This window comes from Somniosus microcephalus, chromosome 8 (assembly GCF_052327205.1).
Source record: "Somniosus microcephalus isolate GS21.2 chromosome 8, FLI_Smic_1.0, whole genome shotgun sequence".
Taxonomy (NCBI): domain Eukaryota; kingdom Metazoa; phylum Chordata; class Chondrichthyes; order Squaliformes; family Somniosidae; genus Somniosus; species Somniosus microcephalus.
In genome coordinates, this window is record NC_140994.1 from 64,300,658 (window position 1) to 64,328,247 (window position 27,590).

General features: G+C 46.2%; 1 protein-coding gene across 4 annotated transcripts in view; it reads right to left on the reverse strand.

Annotated features, from left to right (window-relative positions):
* The window catches only part of LOC147113575 (poly [ADP-ribose] polymerase tankyrase-2), an 83,446-nt gene extending 61,258 nt beyond the window's left edge, over window positions 1–22,188 (reverse strand). Inside the window, exons 1-2 of one of the 4 annotated variants that reach the window (XM_085994817.1) lie at window positions 21,717–22,188; window positions 7,032–7,256 (exon numbers count right to left, since the gene is read on the reverse strand). In XM_085994817.1, coding sequence (XP_085850943.1) covers window positions 7,032–7,256; window positions 21,717–21,927 — 436 coding nt within the window. In that variant the 5' untranslated portion in view covers window positions 21,928–22,188. The remainder of the gene's footprint in view (window positions 1–7,031; window positions 7,257–21,716) is intronic. The other 3 variants (XM_085994818.1, XM_085994819.1, XM_085994821.1) reach the window with 3 other exon arrangements.
* Window positions 22,189–27,590: the final 5,402 nt, after the last annotated feature.

Sequence of the window (27,590 nt, forward strand, 5' to 3'; positions counted from 1 at the left end):
CAATTTGGGTCACTCTTAAGATAGCAGGAGTCCAAGTAAAAATGGAATTGGACACTGGATCGGCATTGACGGTCATGAATAAGAAAGATTACAGAAGGTTATTCCAACATATTCCCTTACAGGATACGGAGATTATATTGAAAACGTACACGGGGCAAAGAGTGTACCCCATCGGAAAAATAGAGGTAGAAGTGGTCCACAAGGGCGAAGGAAGCCAAGTAATGGACTTATATGTGCTAGCTGAAGGAGGTCCACCACTACTAGGACGGGAGTGGATTAGGAAAATGAATATGGACTGGCACTCCTTGAAAGCACTAACGGTAGATTCCGGGGAAACAGCTGTCAAACCTAAACGATTGTCCAGAATACTGGATGAGGCTAAAGAGGTGTTCCAGCCGGGACTGGGAACACAGAGGAATTACGGCAAACATCAAGATTGATGAACATGCACAACCAAAATTTTTTAAAGCCAGACCGGTACCCTATGCAATACGACCTGCGGTTGAAGCGGAGCTGGAAGCACTAGAACGTTCAGGGGTACTTTCTAAAGTAGATTGGAGTGAGTGGGCTACGCCCATTGTTCCCGTTATGAAACGTCCTGCGAACAATAAGCCAGGAGATCCAGGGAAGGTTCGCATCTGTGGAGATTTCAAGATCACCGTTAATCCGGTGCTTCACACGGTGCAGTATCCGCTTCCACGGATTGAGGATATTTTCGCTTCACTGTCTGGCGGGAAACACTTCACCAAGATAGACCTGGCGCAGGCGTACTTGCAGATGGAGGTTGAAGAAGTCATGCCAATACCTCACGATCAACACGCATCGAGGGTTGTACCGGTACAATAGGCTGGTTTTTGGTGTGGCATCGGCTCCAGCAATTTGGCAGAGGGCCATGGAGCAGGTATTACAGGGAATTCCAGGCACACAATGTTACCTGGACGATATTCTGATCACAGGTGATGGTGATGAACAGCATCTCGCTAACTTGGAACTGGTGCTCAACAGACTGAAAGAGTATGAACTTAGGGTAAATCGGCAGAAATGTGAGTTCTTCCAGAAGCGGATCTCGTACTGTGGTCATGTCATTGACCGGGAGGGGCTTCATAAGTCTCCTGACAAGATAGCGGCAGTTGTAAAGGCTCCCGCTCCGGAGAATGTCTCTCAGTTGAGGTCGTTTCTAGGATTAATTAACTACTACCATAAATTTCTGCCAAATCTATCCACGGTGCTGCATCCGTTGAACGCTCTTTTACAGAAAGGGGTACCATGGGACTGGGGCGAAAACTGTAAGAAGGCATTTCGCAAAAGCAAAGAATTGATCACCTCAGAGGAAGTGTTGGCTCACTTCAACCCGACACTGCCTATTCAGTTGGCTTGTGATGCTTCTCCATATGGTATTGGGGCAGTACTCTCACATAAATTGCCAAATGGCACGGAAAGGCCAGTCACGTTTGCATCCAGATCAGTGACCTCCGCTGAGCGCAACTATGCGCAGATCGATAGGGAGGCCCTTAGCCTTGTATGGGGAGTGAAGAAGTTTAATCATTACCTACAGGGCCAAAAATTCACACTTCTGACAGACCATCAACCGTTGGTATCCATTTTTAACCCTAAGAAGGGTGTTTCGGTGATGACAGCACAGCGTCTCCAGAGATGGTCTCTTTTCTTAGGGGCACATCAATATCAGATAGAATTCAAAGGTGCGAAACAGCATGGCAATGCTGATGGCCTGTCGCGCCTGCCACTACCTGAAGATGAAGACACGACGGAAGTTGACCCTGTTGAGTTATTTCATTCGACCATTATCGAGTGTTTACCTGTCACCAACGCAAGTATTGAAAGAGAAACCAGGAACGACCCGACACTGTCCAGAGTCTACGAGGTGACAGTGAAAGGATGGCCAACACGGGGTGATCCTCTGTTACCGGCATTCTCGGCAAGGCGAGACCAGCTGTCCGTCTGCCATGGTACTTTGATGTACGGGACAAGAGTGATTATTCCTCCCAAGTTAAGGGAAAGAGTTTTAAAAGAACTACATGAAGGTCATCTGGGGGGAGTTAAAATGAAAAGTCTTGCTAGGGCTTACGTATGGTGGCCGGGTATTGACCAACAGATTGAGGAGTTAACGAAAAGCTGCGCTGGGTGTCAAAAAGTGCAAAATGCACCTCCGATAGCACCACTACACCCATGGGAATGGCCTTCAGCCCCATGGCAACGCGTACACATTGACTTTGCTGGTCCATTCATGGACTCCATGTTCCTAATCGCGGTGGACGCACATTCCAAATGGCCAGAAGTCATCAAGATGAATACCACTACTTCAGAAAAGACAATTGCGGTGTTAAGAACAATATTCGCAAGGAACGGATTGCCAGAACAGATCTGTTCGGACAACGGACCACAGTTTGTATCGGAAGAATTCCAACAATTCTTAAAGAAGAATGGAGTTAAACATTATACCTCTGCCCCATATCATCCGGCGACAAACGGGTTGGCTGAAAGATTTGTCCAGACATTCAAAAAGGCTATTAAGGCCATGAATGATGATCAGATTCCGCTGCAACACAAGGTCGATAAGTTCCTGATGTCATATAGAAACGCCGATCATGCCATGACTAACCAAAGTCCTGCTATGATGTTTTATAACAGGAGGTTGCGGTCCAAGTTGGACTTGTTAAAACCAAATGTGCGGAGGGAAGTGGAAAACAAACAGTTTCGGCATATTAACAGCAAGACCACTCGAACTTTCGACGTAGGACAACCAGTGATGGCAAGGGGCTATGGAAACAACAAATGGCAGTCCGGCACAATCCGGGCCAGACAAGGACCTCTGATGTACACCGTAGATATTGGTCATAATGTGATAAGGCGTCATGCGGATCAACTGGTAGAGTCGAGAGCAAGGGTCGAACCCATGGTTGTGACAGAGACAGCTGTGGAAGACGTTCATGAACCTGAAGCATCTACCTCGGCCGAGGATGTATTTGATGATGATGACACCCAATACATTGGCAACCAACTAGAGGAGGCACCTCAACAACAAGAATCAGAGACCACTGAAAGGCGTTATCCAAGCCGAATCAGAAAGCCTCCTGAGAGACTGAACCTTTGAACTGTTATACCTGAAGTTATATATGTATATATGTTATGTTTATTTGGGGATATGACTGTTAAGCTAAAAAGGGAGGATTGTGGTGTATGTAACCTGTTCCACCTTAAGAGAACTTAAGCCTGGTCCACCTTAAGAAAGGTACTACTTTCTTTGGCTGCTGTATACATAATACCGGTGGTGACCACACCGGTATATAAGCACAGTGTAATAATATTGTATTCAGTATAGTCCGACCTCCAACCAGTAAAGACCTGTTGAATTTACTCGTGGTCTGTGTAGTAATTCTCACTATAACACACAGACTTAACAGAAGCCTCCAACCGTAAATTCAGGGCCTATGTAATTCTGTGTCAAATTTTGTTTGATAACGCTCCTGTGAAGCAGGAGAAATAGGTGGTGGTGGTGGAGGGGGGGGGGGAAGGAGGGGAAGGGGCAGAGAGAAAAAAATACATATTACAGGAACATAGAACGTGAAGGCCTGGGGTTTTCGCTCGATTGCACTAGATTTTTGTGCACAATTCGCCCGAAATTAGGTTCAGCGCAACTAGAGTTTCCGCGATCTTTTGTGCTAGTTTGAAAAACATTGTGCTAGAAGCTGGCCCCGCCCACAAAACTGGCCGTGACCCCAGGATGAATTAATCGCCATTGGGCGTTTCTGCTAACTGTGTTCTTTTGCGGGCCTTCGAGGAGGCTCTAAATAGTAAGCTGGTTCTTTTGGGCGCAAGGACACGAATAGGAATGTTTTAAGTGCTTTTGAATATATTTTTTTTAATTTACTAAGAAACTGACTACTGTACCCCAATATAACTAGCAAATGGTTCTGTATATATATTTTTTTAAGTAATTTAAAATCAGGTTACTCACAGGTAGTGAGTGGATTGACTGATTAAAAAGGCTTATTTTTTGTGATAAACCCATTTTCAGCTTTATTAATCAAACTGCACCTAGTTACCACACTTAAATATATCAAGGAAATATTTTAAAGCAATTTTATTTACGTTGCCCGATTGCGCTGGTTCATGGCAGATTGTGCGTTCGGCGATAGGCAAACGAATTTGAGTGGAAAGTCAAGAAAAAAAAATGTTTCAAATCGGACGCAATTTTGGACGAAATTTGCACCCATTTCGCAGATTGTGCCCAAAGTGGAAACTCTACCCCTAAATATTTACAGATCAAAAAGTCTATCCCAAAATGTTGGAAAGTACACCGAATATGTATCATAAATTTGAGGGGAAGTCCCCACAGAAAATAGGTCTTATGCCTCCAGTGCTTGCAACCTCCTTCAAACATCTAAACCTGCCATGGGTCAAGGGGGACTGAATTTCTTTTTTTTTTAATAAAGTAAAACCTAGCACAAAAAAAGCTTAGAACTACTGGCATAATGCATCCTGGCGCAATCAGTACTGAACTAGTCGCCTCAGCTACTCCATGTGGTAGCGAGTTCCACATTCTTACCATTCTCTGAGTAAAGAAGTTTCTCCTGAAATCCTTATTGGTGACACTCGTATATTTATAACCCCTAATTTTGGACTCCCAAGTGGAAACATATCAGAAATATAATAGAATTCCACAGCAGATAATTTTGTGGATTTTTTCCCCCGATACAACTGAACTGGTTTCACATAAATGCACCCGTTCACAATGCCCTAAATTCCTTTGTTTAAAGCTGTTCTTCCTCATTTGTTAACCTGTAAAAAAAAAAAAAATTAAAATGCATAGCACAACTTACTGACTTCTAAATGATGTATGCATTCCACCACTCGACACCTTCAATTTACCTTCTTCCATTCAGTACTTGAACATGGGCATTTTTTTCCCTGTTTAAGTTTTCAAAATAGGCAGTACATTCTCAACCAATCTTTTAGTGAAGTCCACTACAAAAGTAACAGATGTTTTTAAAATGTATCATACCCAGGTATGTGCTACCTCAATGTCAAATAATAATCAGTGCGTGTGTGGGAGAGGGAGTTTGAAAACACTGCAACTGGACAAAATTAGAATTCATCTTGCCTATTTTTGCAACATACTATGGCCCAAATTGTGTGGTCGGCAACGTAATTAAGGATTACGCCACCGACAACCGAACCAAATGCGCACTTACCTGTTGCGAGGCCCCAAACGAAAAGTTGCTGTCAGCCGCTGCAGAGTTGAGCACACCATAGTGGCCCATGGATCACAGGGGCGCACCTTGTGCGTAAGTATACCTGGCATCATGTGGGCCGGTGCTCCAATCAGGAAACAGAAGGTCTCTCATTCTCCCCCACTAGATAGTGTGGTATTTTCTAGGGAGAATATAGCAGCTATGTTGATAAAAGTTTTAATGCATTTTGTACTATGAAAGGTCACCTGAAGATACAATGAGGGACAATGAGGGACTTGAGCACATAAAGTTAGGCTGACACTCCAGTGCAGTGCTGAGGGAGTGCTGCACTGTCGGAGGCGCCGTCTTTCAGATGAGACGTTAAATCGAGGCCCCGTCTGCTCTCTCAGGTGGACGTAAAAGATCCCATGGCACTATTTCGAAGAAGAGCGGGGGAGTTATCCCCGGTGTCCTGGCCAATATTTATCCCTCAACCAACATCATTAAAGCAGATTATCTGGTCAGTATCACATTGCTGTTTGGGGGAGCTTGCTGTGCACAAACTGGCTGCTGCGTTTCCCACATTACAACAGTGACTCCACTTCAAAAAGTACTTCATTAGCTGTAAAGCGCTTTGAGACATCCGGTGGTCATGAAAGGCGCTATATAATTGCAAGTCTTTCTTTCTTTTAGGGGAAGAGAAGTGTATTTTTTTTTTTAATTTGCAAAACTGTCAATTCCCTGAGCAGTCTCTCACTCTACCCAGTCTGGATTTACATTCCTTTTCATATATATTTAAACAAAAAAGCATCAGATTAAGTTTTTTTATCGACGGGTATCCTCTTAGGATGTGCAAACAGGCTGCTGTACCCTGATTGCACCAGCCGTCAAATTTTCATACATAATTGCTGGGCAATTAGCCCAACTCTGCACCAGCAATTAGGATTTCAATGTTGGAGCGGATGATCTGTCAAGTCGGAACTTGACAGATCGCAAGTTCGGGATTCGAACTTGCTGTCCATTTCAAAGGCGGTATGATGGCACTCGAGTATGCAGTCATAACAACTACAAATTCTGGCCCAATATCTACAACCCTCTTTCTTGCATCATTACTTTACCTCCTTAAAAAGCGTTTTTCTTTCATTTATTTTTTGTGCAGTTATATTGTTTAAAAGCTGCTTCTACATTTTAAGTTCTAAGGCTTCCAGGTCCTAGCAAGCAGGTCTTGCACAGCCAGTAGCAATCCCAGAATAAACTTGCCAGATTCACTTCAGCAGATCTCTCTCGCAACTGGCCTTATCAAACCCAGTGAAGCCCAGTCTGAGGTTGTTGCTGCTGCATCCGGTGTTGGCAGCCCTAGCACCCCAATAAACATTAACCAGCTCATCACAAACCGGAACAGCAAACTGGAAAGGTTCCACTGGATTTGAGGTCATGAATTTAAATCAGGTTCTGAAATTAAAAATACATGCAGGATGACTACTGGACAAACAAAACACTTAGAGGATGAATTTAATGCTAGATACTAGAAAATCCAGTATTTTTAAAAAGGTAAGATATTTGCTGGTGAGAATATGAATTACAGCATCATGTTTTATTAAAGAACAAAATTAATGTTGCTAGTTAAAAAAGACATTTGTCAAGTACAATTAAGAATTCAAAAAAAGTTTGCTTTCTTTTTACTGATATCCAAAAATCCAATTACAACCATCTTCTCCTGTACCTGCAGATAATTTTCAAGTAGAATAGCCTTCATCAAAAGATTGTTAAACTGTAAAAAGGAAAAGATACCTAATGAAATTATTCTCACTTATTGAAGAAAGTTACAGGAAAGCCTACCTATGCATACGTCAATTTTGCCTTTGATGGCGGCTTCATGGAGAGGCGTGTAGTTCCAATTATCTCGAGCATTAGAATCAGCGCCATGACACAGCAACAGATTAACAACTTCTGCATGACCAAATGAACAGGCATTATGAAGAGGAATAAGGCCTCCATCGTCTCTTGCATGGACATTAGCACCACTCTGAAGCAAAAATTCAACTACATCCTTCCGTCCAAATCCTAGAGGGATTGACGTATAGCCATAAGTCATCACGGTAATCACATGGAAGACATCCTGAAATAATTGTCTAACAGTACCTTCTTTAGTCTTTTAATTATTTTTCTTTTAATCAATGCTCATTTGACTACAAGTCTGTATTTATCCATGCACCAAAAGGATATCTTAACAGGTTAAAAATTTTCTAAAAGTACATTTTGTTAGACTGATCATTTCAGAGGCTAAAGCATTTGTAAAACAAATTTGAACTGATATGCAAAGAAGCAGTACATTTTAAATGGATAGCTACTGTATTTCTAATTTAAACACTGCTTTGATTCTTTTATAAATTCAAAATTTTGAAGGATTACCAAATTTCCTTCACTCCCCTCCAAGGTTAAGGCCAGGGTTTCGCGTTTTGAAAAAAACATCTTTGAAAGACCTTTTCCAAAGCGGCGGGTAAGCCCTTTATAGTGTAGCCCGGCCCTGTACTTCAAAAGCTGATTTGCAGTTCAGGCCAGGAATGAACTTTTGAAGTGTGGCCTGGGGCAAGCAGGGGGAAAACAGCTGGTAGCAGTGAAATTGAAGGTGCAGGAACTGTGGCAGAAGGGCCGTGAGCGTGGCACAAGAGGGAGCATTAATGCCAGGGAGCGGGACAAAGGGGTGTGCATGGGAAGATGATGATAGCTACAGTGGGGTAGAAAATGGCTAGCTGGCAGGAGGCTAAAACATGGTGGACAGCAGTGAAAAATAGCTGCCAGTATGGACCTTAAGTGCCAGAGATGCAACAAGACACAAGGGGGAGTGGAGCCTCAAGCAGCAGAGAAAATACTAGCAGTCAGGTGGGACACAAACAGAAGCAGGGCCTCAGATGGTCAGGAAGAAAGGGGATTCTAATGAAGATAGCATATGAGCAGGTGGGAATAGCTTATTCTGAACAGTCGCTTTAAGTAGGTGGTGTAATCAGTTGGCACAACATCACCACCTACTCAACAGAAACTGGAACAATACTATGACAAACTACTTACATAGGAAAATTGGCATTATACATATTAAAATAGAATTGTCAACATTTGGAAGTTAAGGTTTCTGGGAGAGAAAGCAAATGACAAACAGTAGATTTTAGCAACATTCTGGTATGTTATGTCATATGAATATGGTCTGTCTGTTACACAGTGCTGTCTTGCTATTGCTCTTTTTCTCTGAAACTTTTTGAAAGTAGCATTTTTCGGTGGAGATTGCAAGGAAAATGCAGACCTCAGCAGTTACTTTTCCACCCCCTCACCATCATTTGCACTTCCCTCACCCCCTTGCTCCCATGTCCCCTACCTTCCCATCACTCAACTCCCCTCACTATCCCAATCTCTCAACTACTTGTGCAACCCCTGTAATACTCCCTTCACATCACTCACTCCACCTTTAACCTGGCATCCACTCCCCTCCCCAAGTGAAGCTGGTGAAAGGCCAGCGGCCCCCTTACCCTCCCATCTGCTTCCCTCCTAACTTGTCAGTCACTTTCTTCAAGAAAAATTTTGTTTGCTTTCAAAAATGTGCTTGCTTTTTTTAAATCAATGAGGTAAGATACTGTCTGCCCCTTTCTCAGGTGTTACCAATTAGAATGTTCACATTTTCTGTCAACAAACCAAAGATAATTTGAAGCTTTGCTTTTTTAAAAAAACTTTATATTTTGAAACAAGTAAGCAAATATCAATTGAGGAAAGACACTGTGCTTCCTGAGTGCCTGTAGAAATTTCAGCATGGCACTTACCTCAATACAAGCACAGAATCCACCATAGAGGACCAAGATTTGCTCAATAAATACTACATTTGTAAAATAATGCAGCTAGCTCTTTAAACTCTCCAATCAAAAATTACTTTTCAATGAAATTATATTGCAGCTAATTGCTGATATTTGGACCAGATATACCCTTTAGTGACAAATAGCATGCAATAGTTTATAAAGCATGTAGCTTTCATTTGGGGCATTTGTATTGCCTGTATAAGAACCCAGGCTGTTTCTATAATGACATTTTCTTCCTTTTTGCCATTTTCAATATCAGAATTTTACTACTTCACATTCTGTTTCCAAACACAATGCAAGCAAATCCAATAGTTTTGCCCAAATGATCCTTTATACATGTGGAGGCATCACATCATAGTGGTTGATTGAATTGAGACACTGCACACAATCGGATTTCTTCACCAATCTTATCTGTAGAGTGATATTCTAGAGATGCACCTTATACAGCTGCACTTCCTTCTTCAGCAATTGCAATGTTCAACTAGAGATGAGAGAAAACAAAGCTGGTTGGTTGTGATATCAGGCAAGTCTGTACTAATGTAATTTGAGATGTTGCTCAACTATTGCTCACATTCTGGCATGCTCTCCTCAAATGAACGCTCTTGAAATATCTTGCATATGTTGATTGATGTCATTAATGGACCAAATTTCAGCACCAATTTGAAGTTCTTTATTACATCATTTTTCTGGTCATCAAGATGCAACAGCAAATTGTTCATGGTGAATAGATGTGTTCCATAAATGCATAGAAACATAGAAGATAGGAGCAGGAGTAGGCCATTCGGCCCCTCGAGCCTGCTCCACCATTCAATGCGATCATGGCTGATCATTCAAATTCAGTACCCGGTCCCTGCTTTCTCTCCATAGCCTTAAGAAATATCTCCAACTCCTTCTTGAATATATTTAATGAACTGGCCTCCACCGCCTTCTGTGGTAGAGAGTTCCACAGGTTCGCCACTCTCTGGGTGAAGAAATTCCTCCTCATCTCTGTCCTAAATGGCCTACCCTTTATCCTTAGACTGTGTCCCCTGGTTCTGGACTCCCCGACCATCGGGAACATCCTTCCTGCATCTAGTCTGTCCAGTCCTGTCAGAATTTTATAAGTTTCAATGAGATCACCTCTCATTCTTCTAAACTCCAGTGAGTACAAGCCCAATCGACCCAATCTCTCCTCATACGTCATTCCTGCCATCCCAGGTATCAGCCTGGTGAATCTTCGCTGAACTCCTTCCATGGCAAGAACATTCTTCCTCAGATAAGGCGACCAAAACTGCACACAATACTCAAGGTGCGGTCTCACCAATGCCCTGTACAACTGCAGCAAGACATCTTTGTTCCTGTACTCAAACCCTCTCGCTACGAAGGCCAACATACCATTTGCCTTCTTAACCGCCTGCTGCACCTGCATGCTTACCTTCAGCGACTGGTGCACAAGGACACCCAGGTCTTGTTGCACTTCCACTTCTCCCAATCTATTGCCATTTAGATAATCTGCCTTCCTGTTTTTGCCACCAAAGTGGACAACCTCACATTGATCCACGTTATATTGCATCTGCCATGTTTCTGCCCAATCACCCAACATGTCCAAATCATCCTGGAGTTTCTCGACATCCTCCTCACAGCACACACGCCTACCCAGCTTTGTGTCGTCTGCAAATTTGGAGATATTACATCTAGTTCCCTTGTCTAGATTAATATATATTGTGAATAGCTGGGGTCCAAGGACCGATCCCTGCAGTACCCCACTAGTCACTGCCTGCCACTCGGAAAAAGACCAGTTTATTCCAGCTCTTTGCTTTCTGTCTGCCAACCAGTTCTCTATCCAAGTCAATACCTTGCCCCCAATCCCATGTGCCTTAACTTTACACGCTAATCTCTTATGCGGGACCTTATCGAAGGCCTTCTGAAAGTCCAGACACCACATCCACTGGTTCTCCCTTATCTATTTTACCAGTTACATCCTCAAAAAATTCCAGTAGATTAGTCAAGCACGATTTACCTTTTGTGAATCCATGTTGACTTTGTCCGATCCTGTCACTGTTTTCCAAGTGCTCTGCTATTACATCTTTTATAATGGACTCTAGCATTTTCCCTACTACTGATGTCAGGCTTACTGGTCTGTAATTCCCCGTTTTCTCTCTACCAGCTTTTTTGAATAGTGGGGTAACATTAGCTACCCTCCAATCCATGGGTATTGTTCCAGATTCCATTGAATGTTGGAAGATGCAGAGTTCCTTTGCATATTTCCAAATCGGATTAGCTTTCTAAGTACTTAAATGCCACACTATCATGTTTAATTTCAAAAAAAGGCTCAATTGCAAGTGCTACATTGGCAAGAATAGAATTTGCATAATTCTTTTGCAGCTGATCCTAACTGCTATGAGATTGTTTGGTTTAGACTCATCAATCACAGAATTCATTGCAGACAACAATTCAGTGCAGTACTTTTCCATCTTTTGTTGATACTCCAATTGCAGCATTTCCTAAATCTTTTACAGCAATCCACTGGATGGCAGGTGTAGCAATTAAGCACTGAAGCAAGTCTCAAGAGTATTTGAGAGCAAGGATTCCAACATCACGATTTAAAAGCTCGCCAAAGGAGGCAGCTAGTGATTTTTGTGTAATTTAGTAACAGGAGTGAGTCGTTCAACAGTGGTAATCAGATGAGGGACAGCACTTATGTTCACTGCACTTGCCAGCAGCATAATACCCTCAAGATGTTTGCCTAGACTCCTGATCAGACCCCAACATCCTATTACTTTTTGCTTATATCATTGCCCTTTCCCTTATATCATTGCCCTTTCCCTATGTCGAGACAGCTTAAAGTATCTCAGCAAAGTAATTGCAAGCATCAATGCTAACCGGTTTTTGAGGGAGGCTGAAGGAATTTCTATCCTTTGTGGAGTTCCAAGAAAATCTCTGGGGAACTGGATCTGGACCTCTTCATTTGCTCGTCAGTAAATCCTTTAAAAATTGTGACGAGTAGAGTCTTCAACTGCATTTTGACAGATAATTGCCCATATTGGTGAACGTTTAAATGACAGCTTGACTGTAAAACTCATTTAACAACTTTGATGGCTTTCAGTTGTTCCACTTCTGCATCTTTAAATTCCACAGGAGTCCTTTGGAACCCTAACGAGATATAAAGTATGCATAAGTGTTCAATAGCTGTCTCTCTTACAAGTGATGGATCTGTACATTGAAGCACCGTGCATCCAGTAATAGCCCCCAAGTTATGGGATGGAAGCTTAGTCAGTCAATCTTTTTCAGGTAAAATATCAGCAGCTTTAAAGTATCCAGCGCTTTTTCTTACTTGTAACCCTTTGTCATTTGTATCCAAATCAGTTCTTAAATATAGACTGAAGCCCATCAGGTGACAAATCCAGAAGTAGGAATTCCTTCAAAAGAATCAGCAGAGTCCATTGTCTCAGTCTCTCTGCCATGTCCACATCCACATTTATATATGTATATAAGTCACACAACACCAGGTTATAGTCCAACAGTTTTATTTGAAATCACAAGCTTTCGGAGCACTGCTCCTTTGTCAGGTGAAGTGGAGAGATGCATAAAGACACAGCTTATATAGTCAGAGAATAATGCCAGATGATTACAGGTAATCTTTCTAACTGCCATTTATCACACCTCGTGCATCTCTCCACTTCACCTGACGAAGGAGCAGCGCTCCGAAAGCTTGTGATTTCAAATAAAACTGTTGGACTATAACCTGGTGTTGTGTGACTTCTTACATTTGTCCACCCCAGTCCAACACCGGCATCTCCACACCACATTTATATACTCAGTGGTACTACTAGTCTCCAAATGTGACAAGCTGAAAACACGATACAGGCATATTTTAATCAATTCACTGTTATCAATAATAGAAGCTCCAGTTTCATAAGGGACGCATCCAAAGCAGACTTTCAAACAGAAGTTGTTGCTGTCTGTTGGTTCAGCCTTAAATGAGCTTCTGCATGTAGGTCAGCAACTTAGTCAAATTTGTAGGTTGGCTGATCTTCAATGGACTGTGTAGCTCAGGCTAACAGGGTAACAGTTTTCAAATCAAACTTAACCTCATTATCAAGTTCTTGATGTTGGCCTTCATTTCTAAAATATTTATACTGAAATGGTTAGTGCATTTTGTAGAATGTCAGTCTTATTCTGGGCAGAATAAGGTCCATAGGAGAATATGTCTAGAGCACAAAGTAAGTGTGCTTTTAACTTTTATTATTTCAGTGTCAGTCTGGTGCTTAATAATGAGGAAAAAAAGCTTAGAGTCTCAAAAATATCAACTTTGTCAGGGTGACATCCAAGTGATTTACAGCACATTAACCCATTCCAGTAGCAAATCTCTCTCTCTCGCGAAAGCTCCATTGTGCTAACACTATGTAGCATCTCCTGCAGAATCTTCTTTACCCATTTCTTTGTTCTGGGTCATATGTAGCACTACACCTAAACACATACAGAAACCCCTTCTCTCGTGAATAAATGTGACAACTGAATGTAATTTCTTCACTAAGCTGGACAACCCATAGAAACATAGAAGATAGGATCAGGAGTAGGCCATTTGGCCCCTCAGCCTACTCCGCCATTCAATGAGATCATGGCTGATCATCTAAATTCAGTACCCTGTCCCTGCTTTCTCCCCATATCCCTTGACCCCTTTAGCCTTAAGAAATATATCCAACTCCTTCTCGAATATATTTAATGAATTGGCCGCAACTGCCTTCTGTGGTAGAGAATTCCACAGGTTCACCACTCTCTGGGTGAAGAAATTCCTCCTCATCTCTGTCCTAAATGGCCTACCCCTTATCCTTAGACTGTGACCCCTGGTTCTGGACTCCCCCGCTATCGGGAACATCCTTCCTGCATCCAGTCTGTCTAGCCCTGTTAGAATTTTATAAGTTTCAATGAGATCCCCTCTCATTCTTCTAAACTCCAGCGAATATAATCCCAATCGACCCAATCTCTCCTCATACATCATTCCTGCCATCCCAAGTATCAGTCTGGTGAATCTTCGCTGCACTCCCCCCATGGCAAGAACATCTTTCCTCACATAAGGCAAACAAAATTGCACACAATACTAAAGATGTGGTCTCACCAAGGCCCTGTACAACTGCAGCAAGACATCCTTGTTCCTGTACTCGAACCCTCTCACTACAAAGGCCAACATACCATTTGCCGCCTTAATCGCCTGCTGCACCTGCATGCTTACCTTCAGTGACTGGTGCACAAGGACACCCAGGTCTCGTTGCACCTCCCCTTCTCCCAATCTATTGCCGTTCAGATAATAATCTGCCTTCCTGTTTTTGCCACCAAAGTGGATAACCTCGCATTTATCCACATTATACTGCATCTGCCCAATCACCCAACCTGTCCAAATCATACTGGAGTTTCTCGGCATCCTCCTCACAGCACACACGCCCACCCAGCTTTGTGTCGTCTGCAAACTTGGAGATATTACATCTAGTTCCCTCGTCTAGATCAATATATATTGTGAACAGCTGGGGTCCTAGGACCGATCCTTGTGGTACCCCACTAGTCACTGCCTGCCACTCGGAAAACGACCCGTTTATTCCAACTCTTTGCTTTCTGTCCGCCAACCAGTTCTCTATCCAAGTCAATACCTTGCCCCCAATCCCATGTGCCTTAATTTTGCACGCTAATCTCTTATGTGGGACCTTATCGAAAGCCTTCTGAAAGCCCAAATAAAACACATCCACTGGTTCTCCCATATCTATTTTACCAGTTACATCCTCAAAAAATTCCAGTAGTCAAGCATGATTTACCTTTTGTAAATCCACGTTGACTTTGTCCGATCCGGTCACTGCTTTCCAAGTGCTCTGCTATTACATCTTTTATAATAGACTCTAGCATTTTCCCCACTACCGATGTCAGGCTTACCGGTCTATAATTCCCCGCTTTTTCTGTACCACCTTTTTTGAATAGTGGTGTAACATTAGCTACCCTCCAATCCATGGGTACTGTTCCAGAGTCTATCGAGTTCTGGAAGATGACCAGCAATGCATCTACTATTTCTAGGGCCACTTCCTTAAGTACCCTGGGATGGAGATTATCAGGCCCTGGGGATTTATCGGCCTTCAGTCCCATCAATTTTCCTAACACCATTTCCCTACAAATACTGATTTCTTTCAGTTCCACCCTTTCATCAGACCTTATGTTCCCTGGCATCTCTGGGAGGTTATTTGTGTCCTCCTTTGTGAAGACAGAACCAAAGTATGAATTTAGTTGGTCTTCCATTTCTTTGTTTCCCATTATAAATTCCCCTGATTCTGACTGCAAGGGACCTACGCTTGACTTCACCAATCTTTTTCTCTTCACATATCTATAAAAGCTTTGAGTCAGTTTTTATGTTCCCTACTAGCTTACTCTCATATTCTATTTTCCCTTTCTTAATTAATCCCTTTGTCCTCCTTTGTTGAATCCTAAACTGCTCCCAATCCTCAGGATTATTGTTTTTCTGGCCAATTTATATGTCCTCCCCTTGTTAGCCACGGTTGAGTCACCTTTTTTGTTTTATTTTTATGCCAAACTGGGATGAACAAATTCTGTAGCTCATCCATTCGGTCTTTGAATGTTTGCCATTGCCTATCCACCATCAACCCTTTGAGTGCCATTCCCCAATCAATCCTACCCAACTCGCTCCTCAGACCATCGTAGTTTCCTTTATTTAAATTGAGGACCCTAGTCTCTGAGTCAACTACTTCATTCTCCATCTTAATGAAGAATTCGATCATATTATGATCCCTCCGACCCGAGGGGCCTCGTACAACAAGATTGCTAATTAATCCTTTCTCGTTACATAATACCCAGTCTAAGATGGCCTGATCTCTGGTTGGTTCCTCGACATATTGGTCCAGGAAACCATCCTGTAAACACTCCAGGAATTCCTCCTCCACAGTATTGTTACTAATTTGGTTGGCCCAATCTATATGTAGATTAAAGTCACCCATGATGACTGCTGTGCCCTTATTGCACGCTTCTTTAATTTCCCTTTTAATGCCATCCCCAACCTCCGCCTTACTGTTGGGAGGTCTATATACCGCCCCCACTAATGTTTTTTTCCCCTTAGTATTTCTCAATTCTACCCATACAGATTCCACATCATCTGAGCGAATATCCTTCATTACAATTGTATTAATCCCTTCTTTAACCAGTAATGCTACCCCACCTCCCTTTCCTTTTTGCCTATCTTTCCTGAATATCGAAAACCCCTGGATGTTGAGTTCCCAGTCTAGGCCATCCTTGAGCCACGTTTCCGTAATCCCAACCAAATCATATTCGTTTACCTCTATTTGCGCAGCCAATTCGTCCACCTTTTTACAAATGCTCCTCGCATTAAGACACAAAGCCTTCAGGCTTGTTTTTTTAACGCTCTTAGACCTATTAGAATTATTTACTGTGGCCACATTTGATTTAAACTGTTGATTTCTCTGACTGCCACTTTTGTTTTTCTCCTTCCTATCTTTTGCTTTTATCCCTGTTTCCCTTTCCTCTGTCTCCCTGCTCAGGTTCCCAACCCCCTGCCATTTTAGTTTAAACCCCCCCGAACAGTGCTAGCAAACCTCCCCGCAAGGATATTTGTCCCGCTCTGGTTCAGGTGCAACCCGTCCGACTTGTACAAGTCCCACCTTCCCCAGAAGCAGGCCCAGTGATCCAGGAAACTAAAGCCCTCCCTCCTGCACCAACTCTTTAGCCACGCATTCATCTGCTCTATCCTCCTATTCCTATACTCACTAGCACGTGGCACCGGGAGTAATCCAGAGATTACAACCTTTGAGGTCCTGCTCTTTAATCTGCAACCTAGCTCCCTAAATTCTTGCTGCAGGACCTCATCCCTCTTCCTACCCATGTCATTGGTCCCAATGTGAACCACGACCTCTGACTGTTCACCCTCCCCCTTCAGAATGCCCTGCAGCCGTTCAGTGACATCCTTGACCCAATCCTCAGGTTTACTGCTTTTTCTGGCCAATTTATATGTCCTCTCCTTGGATGTTATGCTATCCCTAATTTTCCTTCCACGGTTGAGTCACCTTTTTTGTTTTATTTTTACGCCAAACAGGGATGAACAAATTCTGTAGTTCATCCATGCGATCTTTAAATGTTTGCCATTGCCTATCCACCGTCAACCCTTTGAGTGACATTCCCCAATCAATCCTACCCAACTCACGCCTCATACCATTGTAGTTTCCTTTATTTAAATTCAGGACCCTAGTCTCTGAGTCAACTACTTCACTCGCCATCATAATGAAGAATTCTATCATATTATGATCGCTCCGCCCCAAGGGGCCTCGCACAAGATTGCTAATTATTCATTTCTCATTACATGCCTCAGCTGCTATTGTCTCCCCGAGTTAGGGCCAAAAGAAAAGAACATAAGAAATAGGAGCAGGAGTAGGCCAATCGGCCCCTCGAGCCTGCTCCGCCATTCAATAAGATCATGGCTGATCTGATCCTAACCGCCAATCTACTATCACAGAACCATCTCCTGAATCTAACAGAATTAGACACACGAAATAGCAGCAGGATCAGGCTACACGGCCCCTGGGCCCGCTCCGCTACCCACAGGGCCATGTCCGATCCGAACCTAGACTCATGTCCAAATTCCTGCCCGCTCCCCGTAACCCTTAATTCCCTTTACTTCTAGGAAACTGTCTATTTCTGTTTTAAATTTATGTAATGATGTAGCTTCTACAGCTTTTTGGGGCAGCATATTCCATGGACCTACCACCCTCTGAGTGAAGTAGTTCCTCATCTCAGTTTTGAAAGAGCAGCCCCTTATTCTAAGACTATGCCCCCTAGTTCTAGTTTCACCCATCATCGGGAACATCCTCCCCGCATCCACCCGATCCAACCCCTTCACAATCTTATATGTTTCAATAAGATCGCCTCTCATTCTTCTGAACTCCAATGAGTCCCAATCTACTCAACCTCTCCTCATATGTCCATCCCCTCATCCCCGGGATTAACCGAGTGAACCTTCTTTGTACTGACTCGAGAGCAAGTATGTCTTTTCTTAAGTATGGACACCAAAACTGTATGCAGTATTCCAGGTGCGGTCTCACCAATACCTTGTACAACTGAAGCAATACCTCCCTATTTTTATATTCTATCCCCCTAGCAATGAAAGCTAACATTCCATTGGCCTTCTTAATCACTTGCTGCACCTGCATACTAACCTTTTGAGTTTCGTGCACCAGGACCCCAAGATCCCTTTGTACTTCAGTACTTTCCAGTTTCTTGCCATTAAGATAATAACTTGCTCTACGATTTTTCCTGCCAAAGTGCATAACCTCACACTTTCCAGTATTGTATTCCATCTGCCAAATCCAGGTGGTGGCTGCTGCATTGGGACATGCAGTAGGTCTCCTGGCAGAGGACGGTGAGGGAGCACTGGTGGAAGGTAGAATTCTACTCGAGGCTTTGAGTGACTGACTGGAGGGAATGATGAGCCGTGACTTCCAGTCTCTTGCTGAGACCTTGCAGGATCTGACGGCTGCCATCATGCTAGCCATTAGGCTGATGACTGGGGCTGCAGATTAAGACTACAATGGAAGGGTGGGTGATGCCACCAAGTGTCTGCTACCATCACCTCTCTGGGCGGTGGCACCAGCCATCCAACAGTAGGCACAGTGCCGCCTATACACGGCAGGCTACACAAGGCAACTCTGCATCTCCCTCCTGAATGCAGGCAGCAGCAGCCTTGGCCCAGGAGCATGTGGCTATCAGCATGGACCAACCACAGGTCCATGACTCATCAGCCTGGCCATCTTTCCACCACACCTCACCTTTTCAGTTGTGTTTACTGGAAGACAGTGTAGCTGGTTGAAGGGCTTGTCTAGGCGCTGGTGCCAAGTCGGGTGCTGCGAGCGAGTGGAGGAATTTAATTCTCCTCTCTACTGCAGGAAACTCTTTTTTATCCGGCACTAACGGGACCGGCGTGGTGCCGGTTGATCAAAAAGTCCGGATAACAGAGAGGTATACTTACTAAGGTACGAGAGCCCCGTACACGGCCGCAGGTGCAGGAGCCGTGGTTACACGGCACTTGTGCAGGAGTCCCGGTTACACGGCCACAGAGCCAGGAGTCCCTGTTGCACGGCAACAGGTGCAGGAACCCCGGTTACACGGCCAGATCCAGGAACCCCGGTTACACGGCCACTAATATAAAGTAAAACTTACCTGAACCTACTACTGAATTTGCCAGTTAAGAGAGATTTCCGGTTATTTAGGTGCCGGTTAAAAGAGTATTTCCTGTACCTCCTCTTTCTCCTCCTTTATCAGCAAGAAGGAAGCTGCCTGGCTGGAAGATTGTGACCATCCATGTCCCGCTTGTTCGATGACTACCTTGTTTCTGAAGTGTTATTGTTGCTAAGCAATAAAAATTGATTCAAAGAATTAAACCTATATTTAAATTTGTCAAAGTTGTAACAATTGCTAAAGTTTACATTAGTTTTAACATTTTTTGTAATAAAACAGTCTTTGAAGCTAAAGAGAGCTGTGTGTGACCCTACTTCTGGTTGCAACCTCTGCGGAGGTGTCCATTGGGTAAAATGCTTGCACCACAAGCCGTGCTGATCCCCCTGCCCTCTTTAAGCAATGCCTCCTGCGGACGCTCCACATCCCTTGGCTCCGGCAGTCCAGGATCTTCTATGTCGATTGGCTTCTTCCCCGATATGTCTAGATTCAGACCTAATGTCATGGCATAGTTGTGCAGGCACAGCACACGCAGACTATCCTCACTACCCTCTCTAGGGAGCATTGGAGGACACCCCTAGACCGGTCCAAACATCTGAAGTGGCTCTCTGGCATCCGATGGTCCTGTTAAACACCTGTCTGGTGGATGCATTTAACAGATATTCCTCTTGGTAAGCCATTATCATCGATTATCCATCCTTTCACTGGGCCTCAAGCCCCGTGCATGCGTGCGATGGACTGAGTTGCGCACAATGAATGCAGTGTGATAGGCACTGCGTGTTCATGTGCAGGATGTGCAGCCAGGCATCGCAGACCTTCTGAGCATTGAGGGAGTGGTAGCCCTTTGTTTGTGTAGCTTTGTGGGTTCTGAAGGAGACTGTTCTGAAGGGGACTGTTCCATCGATTGCCCCCAGAACTCTGGGAAGCCAGAAATTCTGTAGAAACTTAATGCCCTCTGCCTTTCCTCCACTGCAGACATTCCAAATCTGATCCACTTCTCAGCCATATGGAAAATGGCATCAGTTACTTGTAAATACAGGCCCTCACTGCCCCTTGACTAATCCTGCACTTGTAAATGCCTGGAAGGATCCAAACCCATAAAAGTTGAGGGCTGTGGTTACCTACAATTCTACAGTTAAGGTTCTGCTGCGTATGGTCCAAGGCTTTACGTCATCGCTGAGCAAGTTGCAGAGTCGGCCGATGGCCTCTTTTGTAAAGTGCAGCTCCTCTATCTCCTGGAATGTCAGTCAAGACCTATACACTCTCTAGGCAGGGTACTTGTGTATGAGATAATGTCTCTGTTGATGGTGCTTCACTTTCCAGGCCTTCTGTCTCGGGTCTCTTCCTCCTTCATTATAATACCAATCAGGAGTAGAGCCAGCAAAAGATCCATTTTAATTTCTCAAATAACCCACCTGCTACCTTATGACAAATTAGAGACTTAGTTACCAAAGTTAATTCTAATAATTCTGTCCATAGACTAAGAAAAAGTTGTGATTTTTGTACCAGGTCAGGCTCTTTGCAGTGCACTACACACTGCCATGGTGAGAAACACTGAAAATTAGAAATCCCTGTAATAATTTGCAACTCTTAGAAGAATTATACAAGTGGAAAAATGGCAAAATATTAAAAATGTTAGATATATTTTTGCTGCTTAAATATTGCATCAGTCGTCATTGGCAGAAGAATTGCTAATAAGCAAACTTCAAATGCATTAAAAAGACATTAAATGATGAGATGATGGCCAGGCTGAGCAGACTGCAACTGCGAGTTCCCACCCACCTGTAATGTCTCCCAGGCAACATGCAATACAGCAGCAACAGGCACAATGAGCTCACTGCACTGGCCAGCTCATCTATATGGATGTGGGGCCAGCTGCACAAAATAATTTCCCTCGTATTTTTTATTTTATATATATATAAAATCTTCAAAGATCTACAGTTCCTTTACACTGTACTACCAAACTCCAAATAAATCACGACTATTCACATTATGAGAACAGTGGTACAGCAAGTGCATTCCTACCAAGAAGCCCTGCCCCTTGTTTCAATACTGCACATTATAATGTTTATACATGTCTGTTGATCGCAGTCCACTGATATTTGCAAAAGCAGTTTGCATCGTGGTTTTTTCTCCTTTTAGAATATTAACAATTGAAAAAACAAAAGCTGTAAATAAATGAAATTAACTTCGGCAGCGGTAAACACCAAACCGATATATAAATATATAAAAAACTTTTGCATTCGGTAACTCTAGTTGAATGCACACAAAACGACTCAAGTTCTGCTGGACGCGCCCGTGCAATCAGGGCTCGCTTCAAGACGAGATTAAAAAGCAAAAAAAAATGGCAACTTCAGGTCTGGGGAAAACCAGCCTCGGCAGCAACCTGGGCCTCGGTCAGCGCCGCCCCGAGGGGGAGCGGGCAAATGTGGCGGGGTGGGGGGAAACGAACCACGGTTATTTCTTTTACCTGCAGCAAAATGCAAAGGGGTCGATTTGCGCCCTGCCGTGTCCCTGGCGTTCACATTGTCCGCCCTCACCAGCCTCTTCACCCGGGCCACGTCCCCGTTCCGGCAGCCCTCGAACAACTCCCTGGCCGGGTCGTGGTGAGCAGACATCGGGCTCGGCGAGTGCTCCCCCGAACTCGAGCCCGCCGCCTCCGGGCACCGACGGGACGCCATTAGAGAAGAGCAGAGATAGGGAGATACCCACTCCGAGCTGTCCGCCTAGCCCGCCGCGCTACACCACAAGAAGCCAGAACGCATACATGGCGCCCCAACGGCCAACAGGCGCCGCTCGAGCGCAGACCCGATTCTTTGTCCCGAGACAGACGTTTTCCACCCGGGCCCTGCCGCGCGTCCCCAGCCTCACAACAAAGCCTGGCCCACCGCCGCGCGCGCACTCCGTGACCGCGGCTGGTCCCGCCGCGCGCGCGCCGGCGTGCGTCCTTGTAGTCGCTCGCTCTCGCTAACCTGTTGAGTCGGTTAGGCTCGTCAAATGTGGACTTCAGGGAGGTGCTCCCACTTCAAAAGTGGAAATCAGCTGTGATGTGATTCTTTTCACAGCTTGACCTGCTGAGTGATTCCAGCATTTTCTGTTGTCCTTCCACTAGTAGCCTTACTTATTGAAAGCTATTGTCTTGATGAAAAATGTTTGGTAACTTTTTTTTAATGTATGAAAACACATCGCAATTGTGTAAATCACATTGGCATGCAATAACTTACATCCTGATAAAATTCCTCACTTGAAATAACTTGCTTTTATATAATTCCTTGCACATTAGTTACAAATTACCCTGAAATCAAGTTAAATCCATCTACTAAATATAATGTAGATCTCAAGTAATTCTATTATATCTAGAATTAAATTACTACTAACAATTAAATAAATACAAACTAGAAATGGCAGTAAAGGCTGTGTGTCGGGACTGTGATATGTGGGAGTTTGCGGACAGTGAACTGTCCCAGATTGCCACACTTGCAGGAAATGTCTCTGACTTGAGACACTCCAGCTCAGAGTTCTTGAGTTGGGGTGTGAGTTAGACACTCTGACACATAAGGGAGAGGGAGGAATTTTTGGATAGTTTTTTCCAGAGTACAGTCCCACCTTAGAGGAAAGTGCAGGAAGGGGAGAGTGTGATTGTCAGTCAGCACGGAAGGAATATAGGAACAGGAGTCGGCCATTGAGCCCCTCGAGCCTGTTCCACCATTCAGTGAGATCATGGCTGATCTGCGACTTAACTCCATATACCCGACTTTGGCCCATATCCCTTAATACCTTTGGTTAACAAAAACCTATCAATCTCAGATTTAAAATTAACAATTGATCTAGCATCAATTGCCGTTTGTGGAAGAGAGTTCCAAACTTCTACCACCCTTTGTGTGTAGAAGTGTTTCCTAATTTTACTCCTGAAAGGTCTGGCTCTAATTTTTAGACTAATTCTAGTCTTAGAATCCCCAACCAGCAGAAATAGTTTCTCTCTATCTACCCTAGCCTCCTTAATATCTTGAAAACTTTGATCAGATTACCACTTAACCTTCTAAATTCTAGGGAATACAACCCTAATTTGTGTAATTTCACTTTGTAATTTAACTCTTGAAGTCCGAGTATCATTCTGGTAAACCTACGCTGCACTCCCTCCAAGGCCAATATATCTTTCCTAAGGAGTGGTGCCCATAACTGCTCACAGTACTCCAGGTGTGGTCTAACTAGGGCTTTGTATTGCTGCAGCATAACTTTTACCCCCTTGTATTCTAGTCCTCTAGATAGAAAGGCCAGCATTCCATTAGTCTTTTTGATTATTTTCTGTACCTGTTCATGATATTTTAATGATATGCACCTGGACCCCCAAGTCTCTTTGGCCCTCCACTGTTTTTAGCTTTTCACCATTTAGAAAGTACCCTGTTCTATCCTTTTTAGGCCCAAAGTGGATGACCTCACATTTGTCTATATTGAAATCCATTTGCCACAGTTTTGCCATTCACTTAATCCCTTTGTAGTTTTATGCTTTCATCTACACTGCCTACAATGCCACCTATCTCTGTGTCATCAGCAAATTTGGATATATGGCTTTCTGTGCCATCATCTAAGTCATTAATAATACTATGAATAGTTGAGGCCCCAACACAGATCCCTGCGGGATACCATTAGTCACATCCTGCCAAGTAGAGTACCTACCCATCATTATCTCTGCTCTCTGTCTCTTGCCGCTCAGCAATTTCCTAACCAGGTCAATAATTTGCCTTCAATTCCATGGGCTTCTACCTTAGTTAACAGTCTCTTATGTGAGACTTTATCAAATGCCTTCTGGAAGTCTGTATAAATAACATCCATAGACATTCACCTGTACACTATAGTTACCTCCTCAAAAAATTCAATCAGGTTTGTCAGGCATGACCTACCTTTCACAAATCCATGCTGGCTCTCTCTGATCAACTGATAATTTTCGAGGTGTTCAGTCACTTTATTCTTAACTAGCTGGAGTGCCCGGTGGTGCCGAGGCTTTTTCGAGGGCATGTTGTTATTGGGAGAGAGAGAGAGCGCGACTGGGGGGGAAGAGAGAGAGAGCGTGACTGGGGGGGAAGAGAGAGAGAGGGGGGGAAGAGAAGGGGGGAAGAGAGGGGGGAAGGGGAGTGGGGGGGGGAGAAGAGGGGGGGAGGGGAGGAGGGGGGGGAGAAGAGGGGGGAGGGGAGGGGGGAGGAGGAGGGGGAAGGGAGAAGAGAGGGAGAAGAGGGGGGGAGGAGGGGGAAGGGAGAAAAGGGGGGGAAGGGGAGGGGAGGAGGGGGGAGGGGGAAGGGAAGGGGGGGGGAGGGGGAGGCCCTGCCCCCCGATGTCCCGAGCCCCGCCCTCCCGAGCGCCGATCTCCCGAGCCCCGCCCCCCCGATCTCCCGAGGCTCCCCCCCCCGATCTCCCGAGGCTCGCGCCCCCCCACCCCCATGATCTCCGGAGCCCCGCCCTCCCGCTGCGCTCTCCCGAGCCCCGCGCGCGCGCCCTCCCGAGCTCCGCCTTCCCGAGCACCGGCCTCCGGAGCCCTGCTCTCCGGAGCCCCGACCTCCCGCTGCGCTCTCCCGAGCCCCGAGAGTGCGCCCTCCCGAGCTTCACCCTCCCGAGCCCACGCTGCCGCTCTCCCGAGCCCCGCCCCCCCGAGCGCCGCGCTCACGCTCTCCCGAGCCCCGAGCACGGCGCGCACGCCCTCCCGAGCTCCGCCTTCCCGAGCCCCGCCCCCTGCCCGAGCCGGCTTCAAGACCAGATGCCGCCGCGCAACCTACCGCGTTAGGCCCGGCCGGACTCAAGTCGCGCTCCGGGTGGAAGATGACGCGGACGCTGACTCCCGCCCTGCCCACCTTTACAAAGATGGCGGCGGTGGCGACGCTAGGCTCAGGCCCGCCCACTCCAGCCTTCACAAAGATGGCGGTGATTGCTGGCCTTTTGTCGATCGCGACGGGAGGCGCCTAGCTCAGGCGTGGCTGGTCAACAGACACCCAGGCTTTGAGGCCTGGAAAAACGGTGAAAGGTAGTTTAGACAAAAGATTTACAAATGATTAACTTTTTTAAAAACAATTTGTCTTTTAAAAGCAACTTTTTTTTTGCTGGAAATGTAGATTTGAAAAGAAACACGCAGAAAGCGGGAAAAAGAAATGAAAAGTTTGGAATCAAGATGGCGGCGACTCACCTCGGTTCAGAACGATAAGGCCGCCCACACACGCACCGATTGGTGGACCGTCAGGTCACCGAAGCGTAGGATTGGTCAATCGTCCCGTCACTCGACTGGGGGGGAAGAGAGAGAGCGACTGGGGGGGAAGAGAGAGAGCGACTGGGGGGGAAGAGAGAGCGACTGGGGGAAGAGAGAGAGCGACTGGGGGGAAGAGATGAGAGCGACTGGGGGAAGAGAGAGAGCGACTGGGGGGAAGAGAGAGAGCGACTGGGGGGAAGAGAGAGCGATTGGGGGAAGAGAGAGAGCAACTGGGGGGAAGAGAGAGAGCGATTGGGGGGAAGAGAGAGAGCGACTGGGGAAGAGAGAGAGCGATTGGGGGAAGAGAGCGACTGGGGGCAAGAGAGGAGAGCGACTGGGGGGAAGGTGGGGGGAAGAGGGGGGTAAGGTGGGGGGAAGAGGGGCGGAAGGTGGGGGGAAGAGGGGGGGAAGGTGGGGGGAAGAGGGGGGGTAAGGTGGGGGGAAGAGGGGGGTAAGGTGGAGGGAAGAGGGAGGGGGAGGAGGAGGGAGGGGGAGAGGGGAGTAGGGGAGGGGGGGTAGGGAGGGGGGGTAGGGGGGGGGGAGTCCCCGAGCCCCGCCCCCCGATCTCCTGAGCCCCGCCCCCCCCGATCACCCGAGCCCCGCCCCCCCCCGATCACCCGAGCCCCGCCCCCCCGATCTCCCGAGCCCCGCCCCCCCGATCTCCCGAGCCCCGCCCCCCGATCTGCCGAGCCCCCCCGATCTCCCCGAGCCCCGCCCCGATCTGCCGAGCCCCGCCGCATCTGCCGAGCCCCCCCCGATCTGCCGAGCCCCGCCCCCCCGATCTGCCGAGCCCCGCCCCCCCCAATCTGCCGAGCGCCCCCCCCCGATCTGCCGAGCCCCGCCCCCCGATCTCCTGAGGCTCGCCCCCCACCCCCCCGATCTCCCGAGGCTCGCCCCGCCCCCCCGATCTCCGGAGGCCCGATCTCCCGAGCCCCGCCCCTGCCCAAGTCGGCTTCAAGAGCAGAGAGACCCCGCCCCCGCCCAAGCTGGTTTCAAGAGCAGAGAGCGAGACGCCGCCGCGCAACCTACCGCGTGAGGCCCGGCCGGACTCAAGCGCGTGCACTGACTCCTGCCCCACCCACCTTTACTAAGATGGCGGCAGTAGCGACGCTCGGCTGAGGCCTGCCCCTCTAGCCTTCACAAAGATGGCGGCGATCGGGGCCGCTTGTTGACTGGGGCCGGGAGGTGCCTAGCTTGGGCGTGGGTGCGGAGGAGAGGCTGAGGCTTCAAGGCCTACCTGGAAAAACGGGGGAAAGGTAGGAAAATTAATGAGATTAGATAATAGATTTAGAAAGTAATTAACATTTTTTAAAACAATATGCGTTTTAAAAGCAACTTTTTTTTAAAGACGCAGAAAGCGGGAAAAAAGAAAGGAAAAGTTTGGAATCAAGATGGCGGCGACTCACCTCGGTTCAGAACGATAAGGCCCGCCCACACACGCACCGATTGGTCGACCGTCAGGTCACCGAAGCGTAGGATTGGTCAATCGTCCCGTCACTCGACTGTAGGAGGGCCCGCCCGCACCGCGCCAGGAAGCCGGCGTACGATTGGCTGACCTCGAGGTCACTCGATCGCTAATGAGCGGATAATGAGATGCTAATGAGCGGAATGTTGAACTTTTTTGGATACCGCGGGCGCGATTTTTGGTCCGGCCGAAACGTTAAATACGCCTATGACCGGTCCGTTAATCGTAAGCTTTCTTTTGATGTGACGCGCGTGTAGGTACGCTCTATAACTTTCGAACGTATAGAGAACGGACAGACAGACAGACAGACAGACAGAAGAGCTCTTTTATATATAGACTAGCTGGGGGTGCCCAGCGGTGCCGAGGCTTTTTCGTGGGCATGTTGTTGGAAGAGAGAGAGAGAGAGAGAGCGACTGGGGGGGAAGAGAGAGAGCGACTGGGGGGGGGAAGAGAGAGAGAGCGACTGGGGGGGAAGAGAGAGAGAGCGACTGGGGGGGAAGAGAGAGAGCGACTGGGGGGAAGAGAGAGAGCGACTGGGGGGGAAGAGAGAGAGCGACTGGGGGGAAGAGAGAGAGCGACTGGGGGAAGAGAGAGAGCGACTGGGGGGAAGAGTTAGAGCAACTGGGGGGAAGAGAGAGAGCGACTGG